Here is a 20043-nt window from a genome sequence, read left to right as displayed (position 1 = left end):
CTCAGGCACATGGGCATTTCTGCTTTCTATATCCTTAAAATCTTTACAATATTCCCAAGAAATTGGAGTTAGATCCATGCAATTCAATCACTCCAGCAAAAGGTTTTTCCAAACATTTTATTAGAAGAAGTGAGTAGATTTAATCAAATACATTTAACAGGAGCAGACACACGATCAAATCAGGTCCTATTCATTACAGAAGTAACTATTTAAAAGCCCTTTATCTCATACAAATGCACCTTTATATAAAATAGAAACATGTTCAGATCAACGGATCAGCACTGTCTGATACCAAAGACCTTGCTGTTATATTTCATTGACGACTCAGTATTAATGCTACATGGAACATATGCACCTTGACATTTAATAGTTAATTCAATTGCAGCAAGTTGCCAAAGTTTATTTGATAGTATCCCCCCAAAACCCGTGAACATCACAACCCAGTAGGACAAGGGCTGCAGGTACCTGGGAACCCCACCCCCTGGAGGATCCCCTCCAAGTCGCTCACCACCCTGACTTGGAAATATATCGGCCGTTCCTTCACCATCGCTGGGGCAACATCCTGGAACTCCCTCCCTAACAACACTGTGGATGTACCTACACCTCAGGGACTGCAGCGGTTCAAGAAGGCAGGTCACCACCACCTTCTCAAGGGGCAATTAGGGATGGGCAATAAATGCTGGCCTGACCAGCAACACCCACATCTCAAGAATGAATAACAAAAATAATTGTGTATAAGTAAATAGTTATTTAGAGTCTTCTAGACGTGGCGTCAGCTTTGAGGAATCTTGAAATTATCCATGAGGAATTGCTCAGCGTTTTGTAAGACATCGGGAGTGATTCTCTGGCCCCGCTCATGCGGACACGAATCGCGCAATGACCGGAGGCTCTTGGGGGAGGGGCCATAACTCGATTTGCACCCACGTGAGCTCGTTTTGAGATTCTGTAGGGTCGTCGTAAGATTGAGGTGCCTTTTAAGAATGGCACCCAGCTCTCTGAGGAGCCGGCCTTGCTGGCATCTGTCAGTCCGGCACCCCACCCTCCAAAGAAATATCTAAGTGTGGGTGGATTGTGATCTGCATCACGCTGACCCACTCAGCAGGAATCACACCTCGTTTCCTGCCAGAGACCGCAGTTAGAAACATTTTGGAGAATTGCGCCCATAATCTATATAACACCAGAAAACCATATGCCCCAAATAAAATTAATTTATTTAAATTGTAAGTAGAGGAGTTTCCTGGTTTAATATTTCCAATGATGAAAGAGACATAAACTGTCCATCGGTAACACCTTGACAGATCAAAGACTGGAATGTCGAGAAAGAATGAAAGTTCAGGTCCAACATCTTCTTCACCTCAGTTATTCAGCACCTTGGGAGGCAAAGGAGGTATAACTGTCACCTGCAACAGAAAGAATCCGTAAGGGGATTTTCAGTAATGTCGAACACTTTACAAATGAAAATGAAAATCGCTTATTGTCACAAGTAAGCTTCAAATGAAGTTACTGTGAAAACCCCCAAGTTGCCACATTCCGGCGCCTGTTCGGGGAGGCTGGTATGGGAATTGAACCGTGCTGCTGGCCCGCCTTGGTCTGCTTTCAAAGCCAACGATTTAGCCCAGTTTGCTAAACCAGCCCCCAATTTCATTACTGGACCCAGAGTTGATCTTCAAACCCCATTTACTCTCCATCACCAAGACTGCCTATCTCAGTCTGAACACTGAATCCTCTACCTCAGTCCACCTCTCGATGGAAACCTCAGCCATTGTGTCGGTTACACCTCTAGCCAGGACCGTTCATACTTTATCACCAAAAACCTCAAAGGGGTAAAAATTCTAGATTGAAAAGCCACATTCCAAACATGCAAGGAAGTATTATGTCCCAGAAAAACAATAGTCTCTTCACAGTACAACGATGTTTGATTGCTTTTATTGGAACTTCCTCTAATGTAAAGGCACTAATAGAACATAGAACATAGAACAGTACAGCACAGAACAGGCCTTTCTGCCCTCGATGTTGTGCCGAGCATTGCCCGAAACCAAGATCAAGCTATCCCACTCCCTATCATTCTGGTGTGCTCCATGTGCCTATCCAATAACCGCTTGAAAGTTCCTAAAGTGTCCGACTCCACTATCACAGCAGGCAGTCCATTCCACACCCTAACCAATCTCTGAGTAAAGAACCTACCTTGGACATCCCTCCTATATCTCCCACCCTGAGCCTTATAGTTATGCCCCCTTGTAATAGCTACATCCACCCGAGGAAATAGTCTCTGAATGTCTATCTATCCCCCTCATCATCTTATAAACCTCTATTAAATCGCCTCTCATCCTCCTCCACTCCAAAGAGAAAAGCCCGAGCTCCCTGCTTTTTTAAAAAGTATTTTCATTCCAAATGTTCAACTTTTTACATTTTATAACAAAAATAAACACACCCAACACATTAAACCCTCAGCCCCCCCCCCCCCCCCCCCCCCCACCTCCCTCCCTCCCCTCACCCTTCCCTCAGCAGTCAATGGCAACTAACTCTCCAAAGTGCAGAATAAACAAACCCCAACTTTTGGAGAACTCATCAGTCGCCTCTCCCTTAAAACAAATTACACCTTCCCCAGGGTTTAGAACTCCATCAAGTCCCCCACCACTGCGAGGCACAGGGTGGAGAAGCTGACCTCCACCTGTCAGCAATCAGCGAGGCAAGGGCCCCGAATATGGCTTCTAGAGGGCCGGCTCCACATCAACATGCAAAACCCACAAAATGGTGCAAAAAACCACCCTCCAAAACCTTTCCAGCTTCAGCAAGATCAATACATGTGAACATGGTTCGCAGGGCCCAACCCACATCTCTCACAGACATCCTCCACCCCCTCAAACAGCCGGCTCATCGTAAACGTTGTCAGGTGCGTCCTGTACACCACCTTCAGCTGTATCAGCCCCAGCCTCACACATGTAGTCGAGGCATTTACCCTCCGCAGCACCTCACACAACAATCCCTCCCCCAGTGCCGCCCCCAGCTCTTCCTCCCACTTAGCCTAGCACCCACTCCAGTAACGAGGAGGCAGGCGCTAACGGGAAGTTCAGGAAGACCTTCCTTGCAAAGTCCCGCACCTGCGTGTACCTGAAACTCTCTCCGCACGCCAAGCCAAACCTCTCGCTCAGCTCCTGTAAGCTCGCAAACCTCCCTCCCAGAGGCAATGTACTAATGCTTATTTAAGAAGAACAGGTCAGAATGAGTATGAGCCAAGAAGACAAATTGTTTGTGTTATCATTTACAAAAACAACCATAAGGTAATACTTACTGACTTCGTTTTGTACATCAACAACCTCAGTGTTAATCTTATCATGATCTTCATTTGATTCCTCATCCTTCTCTTCCTCATTGAGATTGGATTCAGTTCCATCAGTGTCTTCATCACTGGAAAGGACTATCGGGTCCTCGTCCATAGAGTTTTTACCATTATTCTGGGTCTACAGACAAAAAAAAATTATTGAAGATTAATTACAATTCGATGGATTGGACAGCACGGTAGCTCAAGTGGCTAGCACTGTTGCTTAACAGAGCCAGGGTCCCAGGTTCGATTCCCCGCAGAGTCACTACCTGTACGGAGTCTGCACGTTCTCCCCGCGTCTGTGTGGGTTTCTTCCGGGTGCTCCGGTTTCCTCCCACAGTCCAAAGACGTGCAGATTAGGTGGATTGGCCATGCTAAATTGCCCTTAGTGACCAAAAAGGTTAGGAAGGGTTATTGGGTTACGAGGATAGGTGGAAGTGAGGGCTTAAGTGGGTGCAGACTCGATGGGCCGAATGGCCTCCTTCTGCACTGTATGTTTTATTCATAAATTGTAATACTGGGGTCAGAAGAATCAACAATAAAATAATTTTTAAAGGTTGCTTTGCATCTGGAATAGAGTCTAACACATTGAAATGTGACAACACAATTTAACAGTCACAAAGTAAGTAGAGATTGTTATATACTGAAAGTTTTTCTGTGATTTAATACCAATTTCAAGGAAAATAAAGAATTGATTATAACCTTGGATTAATTGCCTGCCAAGGGGAATGAGATTAGTTAAAATAATTGTTAACCTGGCTGTTCAAAGGGTCTGTGAAGAAAGTTGACCAAATTGGAAAGTGTTAGGCAGACTGTCTGGGAGGCAATGGAAAAAGTGGCTTGGAGAGTCTCTGGGAAACAGGTCCAATGCAGTTCCTGTACATACGAACTAGGAGCATGAGTAGGCCACTCGGCCCCTTGAGTCTGCTCTGCTGTTCAATAAGATCATGGCTGATCAGATTGCAATTTCAACCCCACATTCCTATCGAACCCGATAACCTTTCACCTCCCTGGTAAACAGCAGAAGTCTGTGCAACCATGGAACGGGGATAGGTGGAAAATTATTGAAAAAATTTTGTTTTGTCAACAAGAATAGCAGAATAAATGCAATCGACAGCATGGTAGCACAATGGTTAGCACTGTTGCTTCACCAGGATCCCAGGTTCGATTCCCGGCGTGGGTCACTGTCTGTGTTGAGTCTGCACGTTCTCCCCATGTCTGCGTGGGTTTCCTCCGGGTGCTCCGGTTTCCTCCCACAAGTCCCGAAAGACGTGCTGTTAGGTGAATTGGACATTCTGAATTCTCCCTCTGTGTACCCGAACAGGCATCGGAATATGGCGACTAGGGGCTTTTCACAGTAACTTCATTGCGGTGTTAACGTATGCCTACTTGTGACAATAAAGATTATAAAAATGGTTATAAAATAGCGTCTCCTCTGACTTGAAAAATGAAAGAAAATCCGCTTGTATATATTGTAGGCCATGCGTTTTAGCACCTTTAACACTTTAAGATGAAATGAAAGAGAAAACAGTTTCTGAGGTCAATTCAAGACTGGTACACAGAATATCAATAGATTATTAACCCCTTAGTCTCCTGAAGCAGAGCCATTGGTTATATGTTTCACCATTACTCACTGCTATAAAGATATAGTGTAAATCTCAGTTTTTTAATGTTAATGAAACCAATTGTTAGAAAAGGAGCAAATCATGGTTGATTTTTTAACTTCTAATTATCTTTTAAGAATTGAAAAAGACAAACAGTTTGCAATATATACAAATGGCATTTCTTTCATTTTTCAGTTACACCGATACACTATTTTATAAACATTGCAATTTTACTTCATATAAAATAATCGTTGTATTCAGGATTCTGATTTAATTTAGTATTTCCATGGAAACTGTAAAGTGGTTCCTTTGATCAATATTGTGTGTTTTTATCTGTCTTAAAAACTCTCATCAATCTCAGTCTTCAATCTGTTCAATGACTCCGTATCCACAGCTCTCGAGTAGAGAATTCCAAAGATTCACAACTACTCCCTGAGTGAAGAAATTTCACTTCTGCCCCTTTATACTAAATTATGATTCAATAAGACCAGCCAACATCTTATGGAATGGCAGAGCAGGTTTGAAGGGCTGAATGGCCTGCTCCTGCTCCTCATTTGTCTGTATGTCTCCTAGTCCCCGATTCTCCGAGCAGGCTAGCTGCCTCTCAGCACTGAAACACTGGGTTGGGATTTGACAGAACAGTGGGGCTAGAAATCTGAAGCATTTAAGGGAAGATTCAATGCCAACATGAGTGAGAGAGACAAACACAGGACAGGGGCAGGGTGGGAAGTGGCCATTAGGGTGGGAAGAGGCTAGTGAGCAATAGAAACACCAGCATTGGCCATTTGGGCTGAGTGGCCTGTTTCAGTGGTAGTAATTCAATGTGATGAGTACCAGAAATGCTGAGACATCCTTTGTGAGCAAAGACACAAAGTAGAGAAACGAATGAATCCTCACTTGGCCAGAATACCGTGTTATCAATGCTGAAATATCTGAGGAGATTCAGCCCCTTGTATTTTATCAGCTAATTAGTATGTCTAGCAATAAGTAGAAGAAATAGACAAATACCTCATCCTCTTGCGTTAAATCATCTTCATCCAAGTTTTCATTTGGAGTTTGTTGATCGGAAAATTCTTCATTATTCCAGGATTGATCATATTTCACGTCCAATCCAAACGGATCATAGATTGTGTTTTGTTGGCCGAGACCCTCATTACTGCCTCCGATCATAGAATCATCTACACCATTTAATCCTAATGAGTCCATTCCTTGCTCATAGTCAGAGTATGGGAGAACACTAGTAGGTTCCTCCGTATCAAAAACTTCAGTTGCCGGATCCTGAGATTTTTGTTGATCGAACCCAACGCCCGCAGAATTGGTGTCTAACCCCGGTGTGAAAGGCCCCTCATTATCTGGCACTGCAGGTACCCCATAATCTGGAAATCGAGGTACCCCATAATCTGGAACTCGAGGTACCTCATCATCTGGATCTCCAGGTACTCCATAATCTGGGTTTTCAGATACACCAAAATCTGGATCTCCAGGTACTCCATAATCTGGGTTTTCAGATACACCAAAATCTGGATCTCCAGGTACGCCAAAATCTGGATTTCCAGGTATCCCGTAATGTGGGAAGCCATATGGCACATCCAAAAAGGGTATCCTGAAATTAGTATCTTCCATACTGTTTGAATCTTCAAATGAAACCTCAGAACTCATACTGAGGGGTCTGGTATTGCTGATTACTGAGTACTGCTGGAGCCCACCTTCTCCCACATTATTATCTTCTTTTACCTTTGAGAGTTGTGTATTAGAATTCCTTGCAAAACCATTATACGTAGGTATATAGCCATAGTTTGGGTAGTTATAATTAGGTAAGTAGTTTGGATAGTAGCCAGGATATCCAGGATTCATAGGCATGTGGGGATAATATGGGTAATTGGGTTGCATGGGGTATCCTGGTCGAAAAGGCATGTAACGGTTGTACATGTTTGGGTAGAACTGTTGATAATACCGATAGTAATTCTGTAATTACAGAACAACAACATAACATCACAAAATGCTCCGAAAGCTAATTCTATAATTAGACTGAGTTGAAAAGACGCATTAAGTACACAGAACAAAATCTTCCATATTTATAACGACTTAAATTTGGGAGGGTCGCAAGGTGGTTGAAAGATGTTTAATGACTTTCAAAACAAAGTATTATTAGCTTGGGCTTTACCCAGCTCTGAAGCCAAGCTTTTGGTCAGACCCCTGAATAGTCTGCTGTTTGGCTCGGTGTCCATCCCAGCATCTCCACGAAGCTCCTCAACATGTTTACACTACATTATCGATTCACCCAAAAAGACTTTATTTTAAAAAAACAGATTCAAGGAACAATATTTTTAACATGATGGAAATGGCAAATTACCTCATGACTGTTGCTGCCCAAATCTCTGACTTTACGGATCTGAAACATGAGATGGAAGATTGTGAATGATACAAAGGGATTATCAGGATGGTCACTGGAACTGAGTAACCCTCTCCCATTTTCAGCTTTGTAGACATTGCTGCCTCAGTGTTTTGGAGGAAAATCTCTCACGGATTCGGGAGAGAAACGGTCAATGTTTTGGGGCTTAATTGGCTGAAAATATCCTCTCTCCTCCTGAGGGTTGGTGAGCGTGATCGGAGATGATCTTTGCTCATCTTTCTCTTCACATCCTCCTCTTCCATGCGTTCCCACAGGGCTCTCTCTGCTCTGCTTTACATTGGCTATTGCTCTGAGATTGTTTTCTGAGACCATTCCTCCCTCTACACGGGCTCCTTATCTGAGGAAGGATGTTCTTTTTATGGAGGGAGTGAGGCGAAGGTTAACCAAGTTGATTCCTGGGATGGCGGGGCGGTCATATGAGGAGAGACTAAGTCGGTGATGATTATATTCATTGGAGTTTAGAAGACTGAGCGGGGAATCTTATAAAAACTTATAAAATTGGACAGGGTAGATTCAGAAAGAATGTTCCCGATGGTGGGGGAGTCCAGAACTAGGGGTCATAGTTTAAGGATAAGGGGTAAGCCTTTTAGGACTGAGTTGAGGAGAAATTTCTTCACCCAGAGAGCGGGGAATCTGTGGAATTCGCTGCCACAGAAAGTAGTTGAGGCCAAAACATTGTGTAATTTCAAGAAGGAATTAGATACAGCTCTTGGGGCTGAAGGGGCCGAGGGATATGGGGGGAAGGCGGGATCAGGGTATTGAACTTGATGATCAGCCATGATCATAATGAATGGGGCAGCAGGCTCAAAGGGCAGAATGGCCTCCTCCTGCTTCTATTTTCTATGCATGTTTCGACAAATGACCCCCATGAACAAGATTAAATACATTTGATACACACCGAATATTTCATAACAAGTTATAGAAAATGCTTAATCACTAATACATTAATCGAAATGTCATCGACTTCAAGCGGAAAAAACAAAATATATATTTATGTTTGGACCCAGAGGGAGTGCACGGCTCTCGCAGTCTGTGGGGTGAGTGATCGGAACGCACCCCACTTCACTCACCCTCGCGTTACGTGTGAATCACTTCAGTCAAACCGACAGGAACAAAGCTACACACACACGGAAATCTGCGGAATGTCAACAAAATGTCTCGTGGGCCACACTCAGAGCTCGGATGGGCCGCAGATTGCCCGCCACTGGTTTAGAACAATACCCCTTACAATACAACAAAATCTTCATCCTCATGTGCAGCAAGTCTTGTCAAACTATTTCACCAGCTTCACACAATGTCCTTTAAGATTAATACCTGGGCTGTAATTAACCAGGACTATTAGACATTTAAAAAAGTTAACGCATTATTTGTGTTTTATTTTAATTAGCAAGTAGCTCCTTATTTGGAAAAGGTAACACTTACCGGGCTGGCAAACACTGTGGCCATCAGGCACGGCAAGAGAATGACAGCTTTCATCTTTTTGTGCAGTTTGTTGATCTGCAATACAAGACCTTCCTTCATTAGAGAGCACAGGGTTAAAACGCCATGGGACAAAGGCTTATAATGGTCACTTTCTCTCTGATTAGAATATCAGCATGTTTGTACACACGCTGGTGAACTATTAGTCATACTGCTCACCTTCGATGAGTATGTCACCAGACATACAATAGGGGCACCATCAAAAAATGAAGCAATTAAAATGTGAAGCTTTGAGGGCAATCAGATCATTTTACAGAAACGCTTCCTACAGTCACATGGTCATTGTGGAACCGGGTGGGAGGGGAATAGGAAAGAGGGAAGGGGGAAATGGGAGGGGAATTGGAGGAGATGTAGAGGGTAGGAGATAGTGCGTGCAATAAGGGAGAGGTGGGGTACAGGGGAAGGGGATGATGGGTAGAGGGGGGTGGGGAGCAATTAGGGCGGCTGAAGGCAGTAAGTAGGAGGGTGATGAGGGGGAAAGAGAGGGAGGTGAGGGGGAACGGATCTGTCCCACCTTCCTCCACACAAGTGGGTTCTGTTTTCTGAAGCTCGTAGGCACTTTTTAAAAACGTTGTTTGCTTTTCTGTTTGCTCTGTGATTCACTATCAATTACGACGAGACAAGAGTAGAATGCAATCGAGGCTTTATTACACTGAGATGTGTGGCCTTCTACAGCAGCTGGCGAAATGGCTGCTGTTCGGGGAGCACACATATTTATACTCCGCCTACTGGGCGGAGCCAGCAGGCAGGGATCTACCCCCGTACCTGTAGTACAAGGGGCTTACCGTAATACCAGTATATACAATATAATACAACAGTGGTGACTACCACACTCTGTGCACAGAATTTTCCTTCAATCCCTTGGTTGACACAGCTGCTGGAATTACTAATACTCAAAGCTCAGAAACTTGCTTAAGATCGCCTGTTAATTCCCCGAGATACATAGTTCAGGAGCCCGACAACACTAACACTAAAATCTTGCACAAAGTGACGAAGACACACACTGTGACCTTTCCTGTTTCTCTACTATCCGCTGATTTTAGCAAGGTCACTGCTCCGCAACAAATCAAAGTTTTATACATTGTACATGTGACAGAGATAAACAATTTAACAGGGCCAAACAATTACAGACAACCTGTGAGGGGTTTGCTCACTTCAAGAATGATTCATGAAATGCACAGTCCAAAGATGTGCAGGTTGGGTGGATTGGCCATGAAAAATTGTCCAAAATTCTATGATTAACCTAGGACAAAAGTTCGGCTCAACATCGTGGGCCAAAGGGCCTGTTCTGTGCTGTATTTCTCTATCTCTATCTAAATGCAGCACCCAGAATTATACACACAACTCCAGCTTAACTCTAACTAGTGCCTTGAATCAACATAACATCCTTGTTCTTTCACTCTGTGTCCCTGTTAATAAAGACCCAAATACTATCAACTCAACTGTGCGCTTTCCACCAGTCCTGCTGCCTCAATTATCTTTTTTTTTTAAAATAATTTTTATTGAAAAATTTTAAATTTATAAAACAACAACGAACCATAATAAAATACCAAAAATAACAATAATATTATCAATCATAAACATTCGCCCCACCTCCATGAACAACACAGCATTTTAACAACAACGCAAATTAACACAATATTAAGTTACATAATAGAAACTACAATAAGGAACACCCCCCCCCCCGGGTTGCTGCTGCCATTGACCAAGATACCTACCTTTGAGCCAGGAAGTCCAGAAAAGGTTGCCACCGTTTATAGAACCCTTGTATTGATCCTCTCAGGGCAAATTTGACCTTTTCCAATTTTATAAATCCCGCCATGTCACTGATCCAGGTCTCCACGCTTGGGGGCCTTGCATCCTTCCACTGCATCAAGTTCCTTCGTCGGGCTACTAGGGACGCAAAGGCCAGGACACCGGCCTCTTTCGCCTCCTGCACTCCCGGCTCTACCGCAACTCCAAAAATCGCGAGTCCCCCACCCTGGTTTGACCCTGGATCCAACCACCCTCGACACCGTCCCCGCCACCCCCTTCCAGAATTCTTCCAGTGCTGGGCATGCCCAGAACATATGGGCGTGGTTCGCTGGACTCCCCGAACATCTGGCGCACCTGTCCTCACCCCCAAAGAATCTACTCATCCTAGTCCCGGACATGTGGGCCCGGTGCAGCACCTTAAATTGGATGAGACTAAGCCTCGCACATGAGGAGGAAGAGTTGACTCTCTCCAAGGCATCCGCCCAAGTCCTGTCCTCTATCTGCTCCCCGAGTTCCTCCTCCCATTTAGCCTTCAGCTCCTCCACTGACGACTCCTCCACCTCCTGCATTACCTTATAGATGTCCGACACCTTCCCCTCTCCGACCCACACCCCCGAAAGCACTCTGTCCATCGTCCCCCGCAAGGGCAGCAAAGGAGATTCCTCCACCTGTCGCCTAGCAAACACCTTTACCTGCAAGTATCTGGACATGTTCCCTTGGGGAAGCCCAAATTTATCTTCCAGTTCCCCCAGGCCCGCAAACCTCCCGCCAATAAACAGGTCCCTCAATTTACTGATGTGCCTCAATGATCTATTCACGTACAGCCAGGACCCTCTGCTCCTCCATCCACTTTTAGAATTTTACCCCTTATTTTATATTATCTCCCCATGTTCTTTCTACCAAAATACATCACCTCATCCTTCTCCACATTGAACCTCATCTGCCTCCTTTCTGCCCCTACCTGCCCCCTATCTGCCCCCCATCTGCCCCTCCAACAACTTGTCCCTGTCCTTTTGATTTTCTACCCTATTTTTGTGAGAAGAATCCAGTACGAATTGAAGGATAGAAAGAAATAACATTTATTCACAATAACATATATAGACAACAGTAGCAGCAGCAACTCCCTTGCTGCTCACTCTCCTCTAGCCGCCCCAAACTGGCCAGCTTTATTTATGCAGGGAATCTGCTAATGATTTCTCCGCCCCCCCTCCCCCCTCCTCATTGGGGAAGCTCATACTCCCAAAGGATTGTGGGATTGGCGTTAGTCCCCAGGTAGTGGTAAGCAGGCAGGTTATAACACCTATACTCTTCACAATGCTTGAGTTTTGTACCACCTGCAAAGTAAATCGTGTCCCGTACTCCAAGGTCGACATGTAATTAATATATGACAGGAAGGAGGACTTCCGGTGACGGTGGGCGGGAGGCAGCCCTGCTTTGGAGGGCTCCCGTTCGGGAACGGCATTGTCGGGGATTGACGCCCGGTCCAAGGGTCAGCGAAGGCAGTGAAGGTCAGGAGAAAGCCCAGGGAAGGGATATGTCGAGGACCAGTAACAAAACGGCTGCAAAAACAGCTGAAAGTCCGTCGGGGAATAGAAAGGTCACCGCGGGGTCGGTAAAGAAAATGGAGGCTGGAGCACCAGCCTGACAGTTGAAGAAATACCTAAGGTGATGGCTGTGGAATTCGAAAGGCAGTTTACAAAATACATGGAGACAATGAGGAAGGAGATGAGGGAGGTTTTGAGTGTGCTGACGGAGGAGGCGATTTCCCCGGTAACGATGGCGGTGACGAGCGCAGTGGCGGAGGTGCGGGAGCAAGGGGAGGCGCTGAAGGAAGTGGAGGAGACATTATTGCAGCACGGTGATCAACTTACGTCGATGGGGAAGGAGATGCGGAAGGTGATGGAGATTAACAAGGATCTGCGAGGGAAACTGGAAGACCTGGAAAACAGATCCAGGCGACAGAATTTGAGGATTGTGGGGCTGCCCGAAGGAGTTGAAGGGCCGAGGCCGACTGAGTATTTTGCTGCGATGCTGGCGGAACTATTGGGGGAGGGGGAGGATCCCTCCCGATATGAACTGGATCGGGCTCATCGGTCGTGGAGGCCTGTACCAAAGGGGAGTGAGCCGCCAAGGGTAGTGACTCTGTGCTTCCGTAGGTACAGTGTGAAGGAGAAGGTCCTGTGCTGGGCAAAGCAGAAGCGGGTGGTGCAGTGGGCTGGAGCTGGTATATGTGTATACCAGGACTTTACGGTGGAGCTGGCGAGGAGGCGGGCTGCTTTCGACCGGGTGAAGGGGGCAGTGTACATCAGCAAGGTGCAGCGCGGCATTGTATATCCAGCGAAGCTGAGGGTGACTTATAAGCTCAAGGACTTTTATTTTGGAAAGGCGGAAGCAGCGGAGGAGTTTGCGAAGGCAGAAGGACTGTGGCAGAACTGAGAAATTGAGAAATGGCCATGTGCCGATGTAACCTCAGGACTGTATTTTCTTCTTTTTTTTGTTTCACTGCGTGTGGGTGTGTGGGCTAAAGGAGCCGGTGTATATATTTGGACAAGGGAAGTGATGGGACTTGCACTCGAAGTGAGGGCTCTTTGGGGTGTAGGTGGATATGCGGGGTTTGTGCGCTAAAAGGGGATTTCTGGGTTTTCCTAGGGCCGGGCAAGGGGGAAAGAGACCCGGGCGGGGGCCTCCATGTTGGCCGGTTTAAGCCGACCAGTGAACGGGAGTGAGGTGGGGGGAGGGGCTGCGGCCATCGGAGCCTGGGGTCGGAGACAGGATCCGAGTGGTCTAGCCGGGGGGGAAAGTTGGGGGGAAGGAACCGAGGTTGGGGGAAGGAGTTTTACAAGAGGCAGTGGGCGGGAGTGGGGGGTGGGGGTTTACAACACTTGGGTATCATGTACGGCACTTTTTTAGAGGCTGGACGGCGTTGAGTGTGTGTGGGGGCGGGGGGGGGGGGGGGGGGGGGGGGGGGAATCTATGGTGACCATGGGCGGTCCCGGACTCCTTTTTTACTTTTCTCCTTTGTTTTTTGTTTCCACCGTGGGAGGGTTTGTTTTATTGGATGCAGATATTGACAGGTGGGCCGTTGTTTGGGGTGGTGGGAGGATGGGATCATTGTTATTGTTAAGGGGATTGATTTTGTATTTGTTACCGTTTACTGTTTGTGGGTGGGGTGGGAATTTGGAAGGAAAATGAGAAAATGAAGAATAAAAACATTTATAAAAATATATATGACAGGAAGAGCAGGAATCCCAACAGTAACCCTTGGGAAATGCCATTGCAAACTTACCCCCAATCTGAAAAACAACCATTGGCCACCACTCTGCTTCCTGTCACTCCCAATCCATGCTTCCACGTATGGAAGGTGCCGGCTGGCCATGATTTTCCCGGCCTACGCTGCCTTCAAACCCGCCAGTGGGAGACCTGATTGAGGGGCTTGGCATCAGAAAATGGGAGACCTCTGAGATTGGTGCTCCTACCAACCCTCGATCCCTCCACCCCCAGCCCATGATCCTGCGTCCTGTCGTCACTCACTCTGGCCTGTGATCCAACAACAATCCCGAATCTCGGGCAGGTGTCATACCAGCAGCCCCTGCCTCCCCGGTGCTGTTACTGCCCAATAGAGCTGAAGGCCTCCGATTGGCCATCACTTCTCAGCAGGCAAGACTTCTTCCCCCAGAATCCTTGGTCCAAAGTGGCAATTATTTCAGTGGGCCTTCCCGAGAAGAGGTGACGTGGGACACTCGCTGGCTCTCCAACAGGCAGCTAAAACCACCCACCGCCTCCGTTAATTACACCCCCCGTGCGGTTAGCGGCTGTCACGGTGAAGCAGGTTTAGGTTTTGCCTGTGGTGAGCTTAGTGGTTGGGATTCAGCTGCGTCTCATTTGTGATTCTCAACATAAACAGAGGAGTAAACAGCTCAAGTTTCTAACTGGGAACCGGGCAAACAAATAAACATCACTTCCATCCTCTGGTCACACAGAAACTCCTTTCATCCAGGTTACCTCAGGGGAGGATGAGCATCATGGCAAAAAGTCTCTCGCCAACTGTACGGCAACAACCTTCCCTTTTCTCTGCGTAGCCCACGTTTGTCCCCACGGTTCCACACTGAGGTTCTCCATGAACGACATTCCAAACACTCTCCCCTCCTGCTCGCCCTTCTTTACCAGGGCTGACACAACAACACACGCCTGCCTTGTTTTACTGAGTTTCTGTTGATTCACAGCGGGTTACTGGAATGTGGAACATTACCAAGAATAGTGACTGACACAGGGAGAAAATCTGATCAGTGTGTGCAGAGGAAGAATATTAAAGGTTATGGGAAACAGCAGAGAAGCGGGATCATTTTGCTCAACTCAGCTGAAGAGCTAGCATCGATACAGTGTTGATGGGCTGAATGGTCTCCATCTGTGCTTTGATAAAGTGTATTTAAATCAAACGTATAATTTTTAACTAATTAATGGTGTAACAGAATGTAATAGAGTAAATGTATCATTAAGAAACTTACCAGTACGTAATTACTGTAAGTTAATAATGTCGCAGAGAATGGTTAATCCCAGAGTTACATCAGTTATTCAATATCTAATGAAGCTTCCAAATATTTCCTCTTGTACAAAAACATTGAGATAAACAACGTGTCACCGGTTACTCATTTTAATCATTGAATAACAACACAGAAAAGCATTGAGTGAAATAACTTTGAGGTAACGAAGGTGAAATTGGGAATTTTGAACCAGCTTGGCTGGGAAATATTAGGTTACTAATGAATAATGGGAATAATCCAGGCAATTCCTGGATCGGTTATTAAAATTCTGAGCATGACATAATTTGATGGAATCTAATTCCAAAAGCACTTATCAGGTAAATTTCCCTGTAACACAGCCACTAGTCAGCACATTGTAAACACCTCTCCATATCCAAACTTCTTTTAACTTACAAATAAAGTGACTGGGGCACATCAATCAAACAGTTAAATAGTTCAGCGCAGTTATAAGAAAATACATCTCCAGTGATTTTCATTCAGGCTTCAGATGCCAGACTTGGACAACTCCTAGTCAAAATGCTTAATTCTGTGATGAGGCCTCGTTTGGGGCTGGTTTAGCACAGTGGGCTAAACAGCTGGCTTGTAATGCAGAATAATGCCAGCAGCGCTGGTTCAATTCCCGTACCGGCCTCCCCGAACAGGCGCCGGAATGTGGCGACTAGGGATTTTCACAGTAACTTCATTTGAAGCCTACTCGTGGCAATAAGCGATTATTATTATTATTTATTTCAGCCAAGTTTAAAAAAAGCTCGGTCAGGTTTTAAACACTTCCAGAGATACTCACGAATGGAGAGTAAAATGAACCGAGTTCTCTTCCACTGCCCCAATGGTTCATTGAAGATTTTACATTTTGAATTTTGGAAAGAACTTTTACTTAACCCGCAGAACCTTGAGAACATTGTTGCCCCCACTTCCCCAGCAGCAAGTCAACCCCATTTTCCCTCTGTGGTGTGATATCCAACTTCCGAATGTCAGAGGGATTCTCATCCCTTATAGTCACCTCGTTCTCACTGCTGGGGGCTCAACCCATTGAGACAACAAGTAAGAGGGATTGTGTCTGTCAACAAGATGCCAACTCATCCAAGAAAGAAAAGGAAGAAAGACACAACTTAACATAAACTCGCAACTGAACGAGGGAGGGAGTTTCAAATGATATGTGACCCTGGTGCTATCTATCTGTAACTGACCCTTATCGAGAAAGTGATGTCCGACTGTTGCTATCAGGTTCCATAAGATACTTGCAACTAGGAATCTGACACAAATACAGTGAAGATGAGAGAAACTACGCACTGCAAAAACTGTTTGTGTAAATCCTGACAATATCTGCCCTATTAAATATATCAAAGTATATAATTCAGCAGAAATCTCACTTTTAAAATGACAACTGTAAACATATATGTGTGGGTAGAAATATTTCACAAAGCATCAATGCAAATTCCTTCGCATCTGAAATCCCTGGAGAAGCATCTTCGGTAAGAGTTAAACCTTTTACTCATAAAGATTCCTGTCTGACTGTGGATGAGACTCCTGAATTCTGTTGAGCGAGAGACGGGTTCACACAGCTCAGAGCTGCAATAGGATTGAGATTTGTATCACTCCAACCTGAATATTTTTTAAAGAATTGGTTCCGAACCTGATTTCAGTAATCAGAAGGCGACACATCAATCAGGGGGCAGGTAACGGACAGCCACTGTCGAGATGGCATTGAGAAACTGCCTTCGATTGGGGTAGGTGAGAGGCGTAGAGCTGTCACCCATCAGGGCTGAATCAGACAACACAATCTGTTCAGATGCCCGTGAGGCAGGAGGACGTTGGCAATTTCTACCTGTGTTTTCTACCAATGTTCCAGGCTGATTTCAAACTCCACAAAACTTCCTATCACCGTCTGAAACTCATCCCGAAGATGCACAAATTGAACAAGTTGAAAAATAAGTTACTCTGCTGAATGTCATCAAATAAATTGGAATATATTGAAGTGAGTGTTTGAACACGAATAAAATTCCATGACAATTAGCAAAATCCCTTTCCTGGGGCAATCTCTCAGACACAGGCAGTCACTTCCAATAGGGAAACTTTTAAAAATTACTTTAGATCAGCCCCTATACAGGTCTCCCATTTCAAATAAATCCTCTTCACTTGTTACCAAAGATTAATCATCCTCTCAGTGTTTTTATTACAGATATATAACACAGCACTGTACATTCTGCAAACTGTTAAATAGACCTTCAGCCATTTGACTCTCAGTTTGTACTTGAATAAGCAGAACATGAAATTGCTTAAAACATTTCTGACATTACTCACCACTTCTAGAGGACGCGGAGATCACTGGAGACGAGTGAAAAGTGACTTTCTCAGCTGTGACTGGGCTGGAGTCAGCTGGAGTGGATCAGTCTGACTGTGTGAGGCAGCTCGCTCTGCAAACTTATCATCCTGCTTCTCAGGCTCTGCCCATATCACAGCCAATCATTGCTTCAGGAATCTGATGAAATGAGCTGATACAATCATTATTAACTCTCCAGACATCAGTCCCTGGAGGGGGGGGAGGGATGAGAAATCACAACATTTACCCTCAATTCATCTTTGCTGACTGTGCACAGCTTCATTCAAATTCTTAACCACTTGCTTCACCAGATCCATGAAACCTCCAACTTAGAAAAGGGCTGGTCCGAACAATACTTAAATATTTAGATAGGTCAGTCAGCATTTATTGTTGCTAGCTTTGTCAAATCTGACAATATTGTTGATTTGTGAGTATTATTTATTTGACCATTTGAGGTCCATAAATAAAAACTAAAAATGCTGGGGAAACACTGCCGGACTGGCAGTGTCTGTAGAGAGAGGAGCAGAGTTAATGGGTGAACGTTGCCCCAAAATATGGCAGTCAGCTTCTGCATGTTTCTCCTCAAAGAAACGGGTTTTCCGCTGAGATCTTCCCACATGTTGCCATTGTTTAGAAGATGGGTGACATGCGTCGCCATTGTGAGAGGCGGGGCCTAAAGACACCAAACCCAGCATAGAAAATCATAGAATTTACAGCGAAGAAGGAGGCCATTTGGCCCATTGAGTCTGCACCGGCCCTTGGGAAGGGCACCCTACACAAGCCCACACTTCCACCCTATCCCCATAACCCAATAACCCCACCCAACCTTTTTTGGACACTAAGGGTAGTTCAGCACGGCCAATCTACCTACCCCTGCACATCTTTGGACTGTGGGAGGAAACCGGAGCACCCGGAGGAAACCCACACACACACGGGGAGGACGTGCAGACTCCGCACAGTGACCCAAGCCGGAATCAAACCTGGGACACTGGACTTGTGAAGCAACTGTGCTAACCACTGTGCTACCCTGCTGCCGAAGCATTACAGAGATCAAGGCATCATTTAAAAAGGGCACCTCTATCTCGAAATGATGTAAAAGACCCCTCACCCCGCCAATGGACATCTGGACCACCCCCCCCCCCCCCCAGTCAATGATCGCCGACATCAACCCTCCTCACCCCAGGATCGCTGGCATCGGTGTACCCTGCCCTCCCATTGGGTCTCCCTATTGCCCCTGTCACTGGCCCTGCCCCTTCAGGCCCTGTCCCTTCAGGCCCTGCTCCTTCCGGCCCCACCCCTTCAGGCTCCTTCCCCCGGCAATGCCATCCTGGCAGCCAGACCGGATCAGGGAAATGATTCCGATGAGGTTTTGGCTGAAATGGCCCTTTGCGGGAATCCGGGTGGTGGATGAGCAATTAGACTCGTTAATCATCTGGACACTAATTAACCTATCAGAATATAGTGGTGGGCCAGGGATTAAACGGGAGTTGTACAGATCTTCCTGCTTCCTGGGTGTCCCTCTAGCCTTGTGAATGGAGCCAGGGTGGCTCACTTCCTGGCAGGCATTTTGTGTTCAATAGGGTGACCCAGCATTGGCAAGAGAGAGGCACTGAAAATTGTTTCCATTGACCCCCCTCCCCCCCACCCCCAGGCCACCCTCTCTCAATCCACCCGCAGGCCACACCCCTCCAGGCCACCCTCCCTGCTCTGCTCCCCCCCCCCCCCCTCTCCCTTGTCCAGTAACTGCTTTTCCGTGACCCACATCCCCCACCCGCACACAACTTTGTCCTGGGATCGGGTGTCAGTCCCGTGGTGGGGCCGTGGGGAAGTAACAGCGATGGTGATGCTACAGGAAATGGAGAGCTGCCAGTCTCTGATTGGCTGGTGGCTCATGGGGGTGGTTTTTCAGACATCCATGGGCCTTGATCAGATGGGAAGCCCACCACTGGTCAGAGAAATGCCTGATAGACACCCTCAGGCTTCACCCTTACAGCTAGCATGGGGTTCTGCCGGTTCTCTGGTGGGGGGGAAGGCTATACCCAAGACATAGAAACCACATTCAACTCACCAATATAAAACAACCTTTGAAAGATTTCTCAATGTGTTGATGATTTCTGGGTGGGAGAGGGAATTGTTTGCCATTTGCAATCATGTCAAGTGGAGAATATTCTGCAATATGATTTAAATATTTAGGCATTAGTTCAACTAAATGGGGAAAACTTTCTCCTGTTTGTTGGGTACAACTGAATTATAAATCTCTATCCTTTGTAAATATTGTTTAGGGCAGCACGATAGCACATGTGGATAGCACAGTGGCTTCACAGCGCCAAGGTCCCAGGTTCGATTCCCAGCTTGGGTTACTGTCTGTGTGGAGTCTGCACGTTCTCCCCCTGTGTGCGTGGGTTACCCCCGGGTGCTCCGGTTTCCTCCCACAGTCCAAAGACATGCAGGTTAGGTGGATTGGCCATGATAAATTGCCCTTAGTGGCCAAAAGGGGTTAGGAGGGGTTATTGGCATATGAGGATAGGGTGGAAGTGAGGGTTTAAGTGGGTCCGTGCAGACTCGATGGGCCGAATGGCCTCCTTCTGCACTGTATGTTCTATGTATTA

At 46.0% G+C, this 20043-nt stretch overlaps 1 protein-coding gene across 3 annotated transcripts; it reads right to left on the bottom strand.

Annotated features, from left to right (window-relative positions):
- Positions 1 to 1318: 1318 nt before the first annotated feature.
- LOC119963557 lies at positions 1319 to 17568 on the bottom strand. Of its 3 annotated transcripts, XM_038792864.1 has the most exons (7): positions 15899 to 15964; positions 8762 to 8836; positions 7280 to 7318; positions 6405 to 6891; positions 5935 to 6356; positions 3293 to 3461; positions 1319 to 1400 (listed from the first exon to the last, which is right to left on the bottom strand). In XM_038792864.1, the coding sequence occupies exons 1-7, from the start codon at positions 15947 to 15949 to the stop codon at positions 1360 to 1362; spliced, it is 1284 nt and encodes a 427-aa protein (XP_038648792.1). In that variant the 5' UTR covers positions 15950 to 15964; the 3' UTR covers positions 1319 to 1359. The 3 variants fall into 3 exon arrangements, with proteins under 3 accessions (XP_038648792.1, XP_038648793.1, XP_038648791.1); XM_038792865.1 differs by lacking the exon at positions 15899 to 15964 and adding an exon at positions 17416 to 17568 and having other exon boundaries at positions 5935 to 6891; XM_038792863.1 differs by having other exon boundaries at positions 5935 to 6891.
- Between the last annotated feature and the right edge of the window lie 2475 nt (positions 17569 to 20043).

Source organism: Scyliorhinus canicula, chromosome 3, assembly GCF_902713615.1.
Source record: "Scyliorhinus canicula chromosome 3, sScyCan1.1, whole genome shotgun sequence".
Taxonomy (NCBI): domain Eukaryota; kingdom Metazoa; phylum Chordata; class Chondrichthyes; order Carcharhiniformes; family Scyliorhinidae; genus Scyliorhinus; species Scyliorhinus canicula.
This window is presented reverse-complemented; position numbering and strand designations above follow the sequence as displayed.